Source organism: Falco peregrinus, chromosome Z, assembly GCF_023634155.1.
Source record: "Falco peregrinus isolate bFalPer1 chromosome Z, bFalPer1.pri, whole genome shotgun sequence".
Taxonomy (NCBI): Eukaryota; Metazoa; Chordata; class Aves; order Falconiformes; family Falconidae; genus Falco; species Falco peregrinus.
Genome location: NC_073739.1, coordinates 72,208,758 through 72,223,242, shown reverse-complemented (window position 1 = coordinate 72,223,242; position 14,485 = coordinate 72,208,758). Strand labels below are relative to the sequence as shown.

At 36.0% G+C, this 14,485-nt stretch overlaps 1 protein-coding gene across 1 annotated transcript in view; it reads left to right on the top strand.

Annotated features, from left to right (window-relative positions):
- The window catches only part of SPEF2 (sperm flagellar 2), an 87,302-nt gene that overhangs the window by 49,554 nt on the left and 23,263 nt on the right, over positions 1-14,485 (top strand). The window contains exons 26-28 of the mRNA XM_055791631.1: positions 1,490-1,612; positions 4,322-4,460; positions 7,068-7,297. Of these exons, the coding sequence (XP_055647606.1) occupies positions 1,490-1,612; positions 4,322-4,460; positions 7,068-7,297 (492 nt within the window). The remainder of the gene's footprint in view (positions 1-1,489; positions 1,613-4,321; positions 4,461-7,067; positions 7,298-14,485) is intronic.

Genomic DNA, 14,485 nt, shown 5'->3' with positions numbered 1-14,485 from the left:
AAGGCTAGTAGCCAAAACCTTGTATCTTTTGTAAAGACAGTCTACACGGCAAGAGAGGAGCTCAGGCCCTGTGGGTGTGAGGGTAGCCTGAAATGCAGGTACTCCATTTCCAAGCAAGACGTCTGTAACTGCAAGTTTATTATGCATAAAGTGTCTTACTTTTTCAGTTTGACATTTTATTTGCACTGTACTCAGTGTTCTCTCTCTGGCTGATTCCGCTCATAATACAGCGAATAAGTATATTCCTGACAATACTTAGCCATATGGATACCTAATTTGTGAGCCTCAGGCAGCCTTAGGTGTATGCTTAGCATTTCAATCCAGCCCAGAAATCCAGCAGGTTTTCAGATTTCTGGAAAAGCTTTGTGATAAAAAAATAGCAGCTATCATCTACTGTATTTCAAGCGGCTAGGTTGGGGTTTGTGGATTGCTTCTTGGAACTAATTTTTTGTTCAGACCTGGTACTAGATGATTTAACCTGAAATCACAAAACTCTAAGGTGACAGAACTGCAAGTAGAACTCAGCTATGCATTCCTCATGGTAGAAGCTGAAATATCAACTGATGTATCTGTTACTGAAGTATCAACTTTGATTTCTTGCCAAATAGAATTCCTTAGGATACAGCTATAGGCTAGTAACTAAGTGATACAACTTATCACATATAATTTTATCACTTCTAGATTTGACCATTTGCTTCATGACCATATGCTTTATGTATCATGCACGTCATTATTTTTTTCTGTAACAGCTCCATCTGCTCTTCTCGTAACAAAGCAGTTACAAATATTTAAATATTTTTGAGTAATAATCATAGTGTTATGATTACAGAATTTCACACAATCTTTAAAAACATGATAAAATGCTTTTACAATGTCTGTTCATAGATATGTAAGTTAAAACAATCTGCAAAAGCAGCTAACAGAATGGTTTAAGAACATACCTCTTATTTTTTTTTCTGATATTATGATTTTTTTTTAAATAGCATTATTATTCTTTTTACTGTTTTGATGGTAGTCAAGGATATTAACTAACATGGCATTTTTACTACAGTTTGCTAAACCTGAATTTGCTCCAGAAGGAACAGCTATCATTCGAAAGAGGTTTATTTATGTGCTGGTTGTGATAAATGGGTAGATTAGGATCAAAGAGGACATTTTGACCATCTAGGATCACAACAGAGGCACACCTATGCAGTCATGATTTCCATTCAGAAATATATTTTAGGATGTTATTTAACTAATTTTAAGGGTTGTGTATGCTGGAGTAATTTTAGTATTAATCTTAGCGTGTCTTGCAGATGTAAATCACATTTGAAAAAATCTAAAAATGTTATTTTGATATAAGATACCTGAATAACCACCTTCGTATTCTCATAAACAGTTGCATTAAGTAAGGTGGGTAGTGCCATTTTTCATTTTAAAAAACGTGATATCTTGTGATATGTAAACCAGCAAAGTCAAAGACTGTGAGAGTTCTATTTTCCTGCAGGACCACCTTCTACTGCATCTGTGGTTGAAGTCAGTCCAGGTCCTATAACTCCAGAAGAATTAAAGAAACGAGAACTGACTCTTAAAATAAAACAAGAGTATTTCAGTGCCTTGAAACATGAAGGTATGTTACTATTTGATTGCTTGTATTGGCAGGTGATCATTATTCCTAATTTAGGTAGTGTAATAGTCAAAACTAGATGGAAGCTCTAGGTGGAATGGATGGATAAGTAAGAAGAAGGAGGGGAAAGAAAGGAGTGTCTGGAGAAATCAGGAATCTTTTTAGGGTAGTAGTCATCAGTGATTTTGTGGTAGATCTATTTAAAATAAAAATGTGTTTTTCATTCTTCTTTTAGTTTTCTTCTGTTTAATTTATTTTTCCATGACTAAGCAAGTTTTCGTCATGAGAAAATAAATTTCACATAGGTGGTCATCCATTCTTCATCTTTCAGTATTTGAAATGTTTTTTGATCTGGGAAAGAATTTATTGGCAATTATATATTTCATTGGTACTCTTCTCTCCGATTCCTTCTTCCTCAAGCTGCATGAGATTCAAGCAGGAAGACACAGATTGTTTATCCTTCCAAACTCCTTTCCAGACAGACCATTCAAAAAACAACATATTGTTCAGTTGGTCTCTTTATCTGTCTTACCCAATAACTTCCAAGCAAACTAGATGTCTGAAAAACAGAAGTCCCACATTGAAAATGGGTTGAAATTTTTTTTGGAGATGGGCTTAGACTGGAAGAAGAAGACTTCTTTCTCACTTAATGGAAGGCAGAAGATCTTGTCAGAGATTCTATTTGTCAACAGTTGGCAAGCCTGTCATTATGTTACCATCTTGGCAGGCTAATTTTTGCATAGTATTTATTATGAAAAGTAGAGGGAAAACAGCAATTAATGAACAAAACACAAATTCCTAAGGCTTCTTTAGGTCCACAACAGACCAAATGCTTGTACACCTACCACTTCAACATCGTTTAATCCAAAAGTAGTTTAGAAATAAGTATTTTAAGGTTTTGGAATAGTAAGGAGAGGAATGGTAGTAACTTTGAAAATCTTGATTCATTGACAAGTTTTGTTTTCTTGAGTTTGCTTCATTTTCACCTTATATTTAACAAAAAAGCTAAGATAAGAACCTAAAGATGACTAAATCTGCTGAGCTGTATTGGATAATTGCACAGACATGTATCTGGTACATTTGAGGATCATAGTTTCACTTACAGCTATGGTAAGTGGATGCTTGTGCGTTTGGTTATAGAGATACATAAAGACTAGAAAAGTCACTAGTTGCAGACAGTTTAAAAAAACATACCAACTGATTTCATATTCCATTTCTGTATTGTATCAATGTGCCTTGCCTTTTATTTTGCTACTGTTAAGAGAGCAGTTTTATCAGTGAAATGTGCAGTACCTGCTTCTGAAAATGCAGGGAGACAAAAATTGTCATAGACTTATCTTCGTATCGTACTGGCAGCAGCTACTCAAGGAAAATGCAGAGAAGTCACAAATAAGGCAGCCTTAAACCATATTAAAGAAAGGTGACTAGACAGGCACAAAGCATCCTCTTAAGGTACTTTTAGTTGCTTAGAACCTTTAATCCTGTTTTTGCCATCAAATAGCCCTCCATGAGACCCAATGCATTCTATGTTTAAAATTTTGAAAGTCAACTCTTTCTTGCTCAAAACAGAACATGTGCAGAGTTGTATTCTACTGTGGCTGAGAAATAACATTAGAAGGACATGCCTTGTATTTTTCAGGGTCTATCTTTCTACGTTGGTTGCCTAAAGAAAGTTTCAGCCCCAAATTTAAGTGTTTTGAAAACTTAGTAACGTATAGAATAAGGATTATAATGTAAATAATTTTACAGTCTTTAACTTTGAAGTCACTCTACTAGTTACTATATAATATTAATTGTTTAATAGATTCTGGAGTTGAGTACTGAACTTGCCTTCAGGATTGAGAATAATCTCCAGCCACTGGTCCTCTTTTCTTACTCTTCTTTTGTAAGACTTTGAATGTCTTTCAGTTCCTGTTCCATGTGTCTCTCAATACATTATCTTTGCTGTCCTTTCATCCAGTTGGCATCCTTTTCACTTCAGACATTGCTGACTTGTTCCCCTTTCTTGTCCTTTTAGCTCCTTTCTTCAAAGTATTAGCCTCTCAGTGAGAAACCAGGTGTTTTTTTTTCCCTCAGTTCTTCCCATTCTGAAAACAAAAAATCATGAAACTCAAATGTTTTTTATAGTTTCATGAAAATACTCTATGCATTATTTTGGTGGAGGTGAATTATTTTCTTAGTGCTTACTAACCAGACTCTTTTCTAATGCAACCTGAGTATGAGGATATAAAACAATTATATGTAGGAAGCTTGGAGGAAAACCAGTGAGATTAATTTTAAAGAGCTGGGGGTTAGAAACAGAAAAGCAAACTTTTTTTGTGATTTAACATATATAATGATTTAGATGTGTTTTCTTTAAAATGTATCCATAACAGGGTACTCACACTTGCATCATTAAGCTTCTAGATCTGTGGCTGTGTAGTGTCAATTTAGTTCAATGTCACTCTCTAATTAAACATCCCCTGCACCTCTATATTAGTTTTATCAAGGTATTTGTTACATTGTGAATTCTGATGCTTATAGAAGACACACTTTTGTAAAATACATGGTGTAATAGGGGTGATTCTGAAAAATAATTTGTTCAAGAATATAAGAAGTGAAATAAATATTTTACTGCCTAAAAACTGGTAAACATGTTAAACTTTAAATGCTTAAGACTGAGAATTTTCCTCAAATTTTATAATTATTATTACGGTATTACTGTTTAAACAGAAGTAGCTGCAAAATCTCGACTAGAACTTATAAAAGAAAAAGCTTTAGCATTTGTTGAAGAGTTAACAATGAAAACAGAAGAGGCTTATAAAGATATGGAAAAGTGGCTTGAATCCAGATTCTTGGCAGAAATGTCAAGGTAATGTATACCCAAGTTTAAACAGGAACCTTTTTTTTTCCAAACTAGTCTATGCTAGTAAAGACAGTCATATATATAGTAGCAAATAACCTGAAAAAAATACATAGAAAATAATCATTTCATTTCATGAACTGGAATTTAATTGTATCTTAAATACCTCAATGGTAATAACTAATTCCTTGGATGATTACATGGTCTGATGGCAGCAGTAGAGGTAATTATCAGTTTTGCTCTTTTTCTACACTATGGGTTTAGCAGGTTTACAAGCATCAGCAGACAACCAGTTATTCGATTTAGTAGAAGCCTCTGTATCATTTCAGTGGCTTCTGTTACTTTGAATTGTGGGGTTGTTTTCTTTCTAGTGCTTCACACATGCTGGAAAATTCCACTTGCTATCATTACCATGATGTATAACATTTCTCAACATTATTTCGAGGTCCATTAAAAAAAAAAAAAAACACAACAACTTCTTCTTTGCAAGTTTGCTGTCCTAGTAAATAAAATGCGCTTGGGACCACTCTATGACACTTAGGCCATCTGGCATAGAATGACCTATGTCCATTTCATTAAAGGATTTTACTTTCCAAAAAAAAGGGATCACTGCCTTTTGGAAAACGTTTCGCCTGTACTCATTTTTGAAGCATACCTGGGACTGTGCTGGTCGATCCATGTCAGGGCAAGACCAAGACAAGAGACAGAAATATAGGATTTCATTCATAGAATGATTTGAGTTGAAGGTTTAAAGTTTGGCCCTTAGAGACCATCTAGTTCCAACCCCCCTGCCACGGGCAGGGACACCTTCCACCAGACCAGGTTGCTCAATGCCCCATCCAGCCTGGCCTTGAACACTTCCAGGGATGGGGCATCCACAGCTTCTCTGGGCAGCCTGTGCCAGTGCCTCAGCACCCTCACAGTAAAGAATTTCTTCCTAGTATCTAATCTAAATCTATCCTCTTCCAGTTTAAAACCATTACCCCTTGTCCTGTCACTACATGCCCTTGTAAAAAGTCCCCCTCCAGTTTTCTTGTAGGCCCCCTTTAGGTACTGGAAGGCTGCTGTAAGGTCTTCCTGGAGGCTTTGCTCCTCCAGGCAGAACAACCCCACCTCTCTCATCCTGTCCACATGAGAGAGGTGCTCCAGCCCTCTGATCATCTTTGTAGTCCTCCTCTGGACCCACTTCAACAGGTCCATGTCCTTTTTATGCTGGGGGCTCCAGAGCTGAACACAGTACTCCAGGTGGGATCTCACAAGAGAGGAGTAGAGGAGGAGAATCACTTCCCTGGATCTGCTAGCCATGCTCCTTTTGGTGCAGCCCAGGATATAGTTGGGTTTCTGGGCTGCAGGTGCACATTGTCAAGCCATGTTGAGCTTTTTGTCCACCAGCACTCCCAAGTCCTTCTCAGGGCTGCTCTCAATCCTTTCATCCTGTGGCCTGTATTGATACTGGGGGTTGCCCCGACCCAGGTGCAGGACATTGCACTTGGCTTTATTGAACCTCATGAGGTTCACTCAGGCCCACCTCTCAAGCCTGTCCAGGTCCCTCTGGATGGCATCTCTTCTCTCCAGCATGTTGACCACACCGCACAGCTTGGTGCCATCAGCAAATTTGCTGAGGGTGCACTCAATCCTACTGTCTATGTCACCACAAAGACGCTGAACAGCACTGGTCCCAGTATGGACCCCTGATGAGCACCAGTTTTTACTGGTCTTCACTTGGACATTGAGCCATTGACCACAACTCTTTGAGTGCAACCATCCAGCCAATTCCTTATCCACTGAGTGCTCCACCCATCAAATCCATGTCTCTCCAGTTAAGAGACAAGGATGCTGTGTGGAACAGTGTCAGTTGCTCTTCCATCATCTGCCAGTGCTGTAACCGTGTCATAGAAGGCCACCAAATTTGTCAGGTACAACTTGCCCTTGGTGAAGTTCTGTTGGCTGTCACCAGTCTGAAGCATATGAAGGCCCTAGCTCAAAGAGGCTGAGCCTCTGCCTTCCAGACAGTTTTATTTGCTCTCCTGCTCCCAAAGACACAATATTTACAGGTCGTGTCCTTTGACCTGACAGCCCAGGCCAAAACTATATCTAGTTGAACATTATGGACAGCTGACACCTTTCCCTGTATAAATTGTACTCATTACACTTGAAACAGGAGTTCATAAGTCCCTCCACAATGCTACTTTACAAAGTGCTTTATACATCTAGCATTTCAGGGCAGAGCAGAAGACAAGGCATTGAAATAGGCTAAAGGATGATTACAGATGGAGTATGTATGCTCAACCCATATAACGTTTATGAAATAAAGAAAGTCTTACCCTTTCATATTTTTCCATAAGATCTTTTCTGTGGCTTAGATATGCCTTTATATAAATTTCTCTATCACAGACAACAGGCAAAAGAGTTTTTGCTGCCAGAGGAGGAGTACACTTCATAATTATTTTTCTGAGAACAGAATTCACAGAGAGGATTTGTAATTCTTACTTCAGGAAAGCTCTCAAAGCATAAACATAGTAAAATTTGAACCCAAGTTATTAAGTTAATATTAATTTTAGATTAAAAAATTAATACTAAAAGTACTCATTGTTTTCTGTGTTTACGCTTTCGTAGTGTTGAAAAGCTGGCCGAGGTTTCACGACATCACATTGAGAGTTCTAGCAAAATCCAGTATGAAATTATTTTAGAAGAAACTGATTTCTTCATCAGCACTGATGTAAAAGTTATTCCTGACCCTGTTCCTTTACCACATGTTCCACGTGTAGAGACCTCTGGAAGTGGTACTCTTACTGTTTCACAACTTAATGCACTTCATAAGCAGTTTCTACAGATGGCACCTAAAGGTAAGAAAAATTTTTCCTTTTCACTCCTGAAGGATTGTGTTACCTACTTAAAATTTAAAGTAATTGCTAGGAGCAATTAAACATTAGTTACTTATATTGTTAAAGGTTGTGCTAAAATTAAAGATCTAAATAAAAACATATTTGCAGAAGGTTTAATTACTGTCAGTTTTACATATTGTAATTATAATTTTAGTATGATTGCCATTAAAATAATGAAATACAATGTGTAATCATGTACTAAAAATTTTGGATCCAACTCTTCCAATGTTTTAAGGCCAAGAAAACACAATTAAGTTGAATTTAATTCCTTATTCAGAGGAGAAATTCTAATTATATTTTGTGCGTTAATCCATTTTAGGGACAAAGATGTTTACAGTTTTCCTTTAGACAGTTGCATAACATCTTACCTATAGTGTGGAAGCATGTGTGTGTGTGTAAGCAGTCCAAACTCTTCTATAGACATTAATTTAGCAGATAGTATTGCATATATAATGCCATATGAAACTAAAAATCTGCACATTTACAATCATGGTGAGGTGAAACACAGGTAGCAGTTTGACTATTCTTTCCACTTAAAAGGTTTTCTGTTGTTTTAAAATAATTTATTCATTAAGATATTTAAAACTAAAAAAAAAATTTGTCTAATACAAACTCTAATATTCTTGACATGTTTAAAACAGAACAACTATTTTCCTTGTACATTTATAACAAGCAAGAAGACAAAATCTTTATCTTTCTACAATATTGTCCTTTTGATAATAGTATTATATTCACTAAAATTACCCAAGATGATTTGCAGAGCTATGCAAAAAGGTAAATATATTGACTTATTATTGTCACCAGACAGTAAAAGAATGCTGCTGGATGTTCTCTGGGACAATGGTAAAGAGTTACTGTTTAAAATAAGGTCCCAAAGAATATGCAACAGCATTCTTCTACTGTCTGGTGACTATTAAGTCAAGATATTTACATTTTTGGATAGCTGAATTAGGATGGGAAGCACAAGCTGTACAAGGCACCTTTTAAATACTTCCAGTTCTCTTACATACTTTAAGACTGCACAGATCACATCCCAGATTTCCTAAGGCAACCACTTCCCTTCATTACAGAGTCTCCGCAGGAAGAGTTAAATCCTTCCTCTCCTAAAACATCAGGAAATCAGGAAATTTTTTCACATCCTTTTGTTTCCCCTTGTTCAATATCATGCCTCCTTAGTAGGTAGTCTCTTACTGAAAAGAGGGAAAAACACTAAACCACCCAGCATGGTGGCAGTGAAACTGCTGGACAGCGGCTCTGAAGGAGATGAAAAGAAACAAACCAATCCCTGTCTTTGAGAACCTCTGAACAAATCTAGATTTGCTGCCAAACATCTTAGTCTTCTAATTCGTACTCACTTGAGCAGCCCCCTGAGCATTCATAATGGAAATCCACACAAATGAGCACACAAGGCATAGACTATAGAGCAAGTCTGAACAGAATAAATCTACCACTCTTCTGTACTATATTAATAGCAAAATTCTGAAAGTTCTTCTGAAAATAAAATATTAGGTTTATTTTCTGTAGCATTATGGAGATTACATGAAGAAGAATTTTACCTAGAAATCCAAGCAAAACAAAGAGTGACAGAGGAGAATGTTGGAAAAAATAAATATATAAACAGATTTCTCACAGGTTATTTGATAAGGATCAGAAAGATGTCTTTTCAAGATAAGTTTAACAAATGGCCAAAATGAAAGCAAAAAGTGGGAGTGCCAATATACTTTAAAATTGCATCGTACTTACAAAAGAAATCTTATAAAATTATAAACAGTTTTGTGTTTCCTAGGAATTTAAACTTTTAAAGAACTGCCGATTATCCTGCACACTTGGATCTCCATGGAAGCACATTATTCACCATTCTAAGCACCGATGGACAAAATATACAAAATATATGCTGGACCTTCCTCCCTACTGACACAGTCTTTAATTTGATAAGGACATCCTTAAATTATTATTTTTTTATTGTTCCAAGTGCCGTTGCCCAAACTGAAGGTGGCTCTGCAGTATTTGTTATTTTCTCTAACTCTTTTGATAAATTTATTAACATTCCTTTAATATATTGCCTCAGGAACCTGCTGCTTTTTTATTTCTAGTTCTTTCTAGAACTGTGACAGGCCTTAAATGGAACTACTAACAATTTTTTTCTTTTCTTTTCTACAGTGTCTTTGGATATGTTCTGTTCTTATCAACAAAATTAAACTAACTGTCTATAAGAACTCACCCCTTTTGATTCCCTGTAACACTGTATTCTTCCTATGACCACATCTGTTGTCAATTCAATTAGCACACATCTGAAATGTCTCAATTTTCTTCTACAGGTTCTTCTTTAGAAAATGGTTTGCATTACCAAACAGATCAAAATAGATTATATTCCAGACTTTTGTCCTCCATCTTATAACTGAATTACACAAGAGAATTTTAGATCTTGGGTTTTTTTTACAGTCATGAACCATTCCATTTTGAATTATGGAACTGATTCTTCCTCAGAAATAAACTTCAGTCGGGTTTAAAAAACTTACATATCCAATATACAAAAAATGTTTAAAATGCTTGTTTATAGAACTAGATATGAGGCAGTAAAACATAGAGGACGTCCTATGACCAAATTGTATTACTATTTCTTTTCAAATTGTAGACTTGTCAATTGAGTTTTACTGTGTTAATAGATTTGGAAGAGACAGGCATATTATAGTGTGTGTCTGTTTCAGCTGAATTTTTGCCTTTTTAATAGAATACCGTGTTGAGTGGAATAGTCAGAATTATATGCTTACCTGAATAATGTCTATATATTATGTTTTCTCTTGGCAAGCACTTTTGTGTAAGCAATTCAAGACCTTATAGTAATCCTGATGATCTCACCTTGCTGGAAACAAGAGTGTGAAGTCTATACATGAGCACAGAAATAACTTCATCATATGTAACTTATCTTTTCTAAGACTGTATATATTTTCAATCTTTTTTTTTTAATTTGTATACAGAGGAAGTATTTTTTTACTAGATAAATTATTTAGGTAGAAAATGCCTAAACTTTTGGGATATAAATCCTTTAATCAGAAATCCAGAATAGATACAATACCTTTCCCTATAGATAATGCAACAACTGACTTAGTTTGACTTACACCTCCTGTTATGTCTCTTATGATTCATGTATGTTGTTTAATTTCAGAAATCTGTGACTGCTTATGGTGTTTCAAACTCTACGCATCCAATTACTTTTATGAAATATATTTAACGTGTTTGTATGTGTTTCTGTGCATTTGAATATATACACGAGTATTAAGATTTTAGTCAGCATGGCAGAGGAACTCTCCTTTCTCCTCACTGCGTCTGTGCAGCAACAGTCATACCCTAGTCTGTGTGGTTCTAGATTTAAAATTCCAATTCTTGCTAATAAGTGAAGATTAGACATATTACATAGCAGAATCGATAACAATTAGTGAGTAAACAAGGTGAATATTTACAGTGAAAATCACCTTCAGGGTGCGATGCTTATCTCGGTGTCTTGGAGGGAATTAATCATGTTTGAGACTCCTGTCTTTTTCATCTAAGGACAGAAGTACCCCATATTACTAGCTTTTAAACTACTAAAATTAAATGAATATAGTTCAGCCTTGGGGGTTATTTCACTTATTCATCTCTTATAGCATTGCTACAGACTCTGGTGCATAACTTCATAGATTTTCATCCAGACTTTTAGTCAGAAATTGCTATGGAAACATTTTTTTCGGTGAAAATGGAGGGGAATAGAAATCTGCTTAAATGTTTTGGTAAAATTTGATGAAAAGAGAATAAAATGTTTACAAAATTCGCATCTCTGGTATAGGTTTACAATCTCTTCATATTTTGTTGCGTGTGTAAAGTTTTAATCTGAATGTTTACTACAGTTCTTACGTTTAGGGAAATATTTTCATACAGGCACTGTATGAAAATATTCTGCTAACTGATGTGTCATTAAGAAATAGTCTATTTTGTATATCTGTGCCTTATAACTGAAACGTGAGGATTGTTCTTTATGTCTTGTCCCTTTAAAATTTCAGTCTTGGTTCGCAAGGTACACATTTAGTGTACATTTACACTGCTGTCATTGGTAATGATCCTTTTTGAATTTTTATTTTTCTGTTTTCAGTTTCACTTGTCATAATCTTAGTTTATTCTGTAATTTTTTTGCAGTTGTTTATGTTGTTTCTGCACTGTTTATTGAAAATATAGATACCCTTGTCTGTGTCACCTTGTGTATCAGTGAATGATACTAATTTTAAAAAAGATTTTGATGAAAAACAGTTCTGCCCTGTGCAGCTTTTTCTACATTAGTTTTCATTTTCATTTTGTTGATGACAAAAATCAGATGTGAAAAAGAGGTTGCTTCATAAGTAGTACAGGCTGGTTTCCTTTTGTATCCTGTGTTCCTTCCATAGTAGCACTGCAACAAATCCCGCTTTTTCCCATGTTCCCAGCTTCCTCCCGCTAGTCCATCTCCTGTTCCTTTCCATGTCTGTTAGCCTCATTTAAAAAAAAAACAAACAAGACAGACAACAACCAGCAGTTGTCTTTCATGTCATCTTACCTGCATGTTTTGCTTGCACAGAATGCTGTGTGTGGTCTGGAACTGCGTTTAGTCTGACTTAACGACTCTTGGCCACAGAGTGGGTAAAAGCTGGTCATCTCCCCAGTTTTTCCTCAATGGCAGTGTTATGAAGATCTTTCTCTTGTACCTCAGAACAGATCTGAAAAAAAATTTGTACGACCTTCGTAACTCTACCATACTGATAAACTTGGTTCAAATTGGCCATTCTGAAATTATCAATGGGGAAACACAGGAAGACAGACAAATTGGTATTTGTTCTCACAAACTGTATAATGCACATACAAAAATTTGCCCCTTCTTGTAAAACAGGAAAAAGTGGATCACAAGGACTTTATCTTAAGATCTTTTAAAGCACCAGAAATGGCGTTTCTTTCTATGATTAACTTACTGTAATTGTTAATTCTGCCTGTTGAAGTACACATCACAGTAAGGAGGATGGGGAGTCAAGTTGTTCCCAGGTCATTTCCTCAGCGCCTTAGTTCTGCTATTTCCCAACTAACAGATTTCTTGGTTTACTGTCTCAGTTCTGCATGGAATTTGCCTTCATGGAATTATGTGACTGCTTTCTTTTCAAAGTTATGACCTTATGGCAACAGCGTACTAAAAGAATCATAAACTTAAATGCAAAAAGTGGGAGATTCACAAGCTCTGAAGACAGAATTTTCAAAAACACCAGCTTATAGCATATGCTCCTACAAAATGTAACAATGACCATCTTGAGAACAAAATGTGAAGCTTATGCTGTTCTTTCTCAAAGCAGTACTAAAATAATTTAATGGTTGGACTTGATCTCAAAGGTTTTTTTCCAACCTAAATTTTTCTATGATAAATCTATTTTAAAAAGATCAGGTCAAACATCTGCCATGGAACATCTTATGCCTGTTACAGCTATTTGATTATGTATTTATGGGTTTGCTCCAAGTTAACTTGTCTGTTAGTGTTAGGTGTAATGGGCATCTTAATAGGTTTGTGACTTCAGTAGTATCTTCTGGAGACATTTTGCCTGAAAGACCATTCTGAATTCCACTCCCTAGCTCTGTTTTTCTGTTTCAAAAAATCGTATTGCTGCTGTACTTTACTGGTTGCATATTCTGACAAACTTCTGGTAGTCAAAAGGAAATTAGAGTCAAAAGGAAATTAGAGTCAAAACTGACCATTTCTTACAAGGGTCCTGGGTAGCCTCCAAGTGATTGAAGAGTAGATCTGTTTTCTTTGTACTCTTTTATGGCTGTTCATTTCAAGTCACAGTCTAGTCCCAAATTAACAAAATAAATGTGGATTAAAAAAAAATACAACTGATATTTATTAAATAAAAACTATTTTATATTTAGTTGTTTCTTTTTAAATTATAGCCATAAGAGCACTGAAGCAATTTAAAAGCAAGACTAATTCTTCTATCAAGAGAGAAGGTGGTGATGGAGGGAAAGCGAAGAGAGATCTGGAACATCAGATAACAAAAAGGAATCGCCAGTTTCCAAAAATATGGCTAACAAAATACTCCTGGTTAAAATATGATGACGAAAGGGGAATAATGTTTTGTGCACCATGTCGTAAGCATAATGTAGATTTGGGGGAAAATATTCACAATTTTTGTTCTGGCACTGATGACTTCAAACTTGAATTTATAAATACACACCAAAGTAGTGAAGCTCATGCCTGGGCTACCTGCATGGAAGCTGCCAGTACTGCTTCACCAAATGCAGCTTCTGCTGAGCAGATGTTAAAGAGCATGAACTCCATAACATTAGGTAGAGTAGAAAATATTTTTAGAACATGCCATGCTATTGCTAAGTCTGGTCGTCCCTTTACAGACCTTGACTGGATGTGCAAACTAGATGATATGAAAGGAGTGGATATTGGTTCTGTGTTTAGAAATGACAAATCAGCAAGAATGTTTATACATTTTATTGCTGAAGTAGAAAGAAGAGCTTTGAAAGAGAAACTGGAGAAATGTAAATTCTTTTCTGTTATTAGTGATGGAGTCACAGACAGTATACTTAAAGCAGCTGCAGTTGTGTACGTACGCTTTGCAAATGAAGGAAAAGTCCATTGCCAGATTGTTGGGGTTCAGCCTGTTCACAAAACCGATGCTTCAGCTATTAAAAATGCAATTGAGGAAACGTTGCAAATAAATCTTCAGCTTAGTCTGGCAAGCCAAGACTGGTCAAGAAAATTAGTTGGGTTTGGAAGCGATGGGACAGATGTCATGGTAGGAGAAAACAGTAGGGTAGCTAAACTTCTGAGGGAAATTCAGCCTTGTGTACAGTCTGTGCATTGTTTTGCTCACCGGCTAAAGCTGGCTTACAAAGGAGCACTGAAAAATATTCAGCTATACAACATCTTAAGCAATGTCTTGAGAAGTTTGTATTACATTTATCGTAACTCACCTCTAAATAAGAATAATCTCAAAGCCACATATGAAGCCATCAAGTTACGCCCAGCTGTTCCTTCTCGAATTGGAGGCTCCCAGTGGCTTCCTCGCCTACAAACAGCTCTACAAATTCTCCTTAAAGGTTATCCTGCAATTGTTCTACATCTGAGTAAGGTAAATGATACAAAATTTG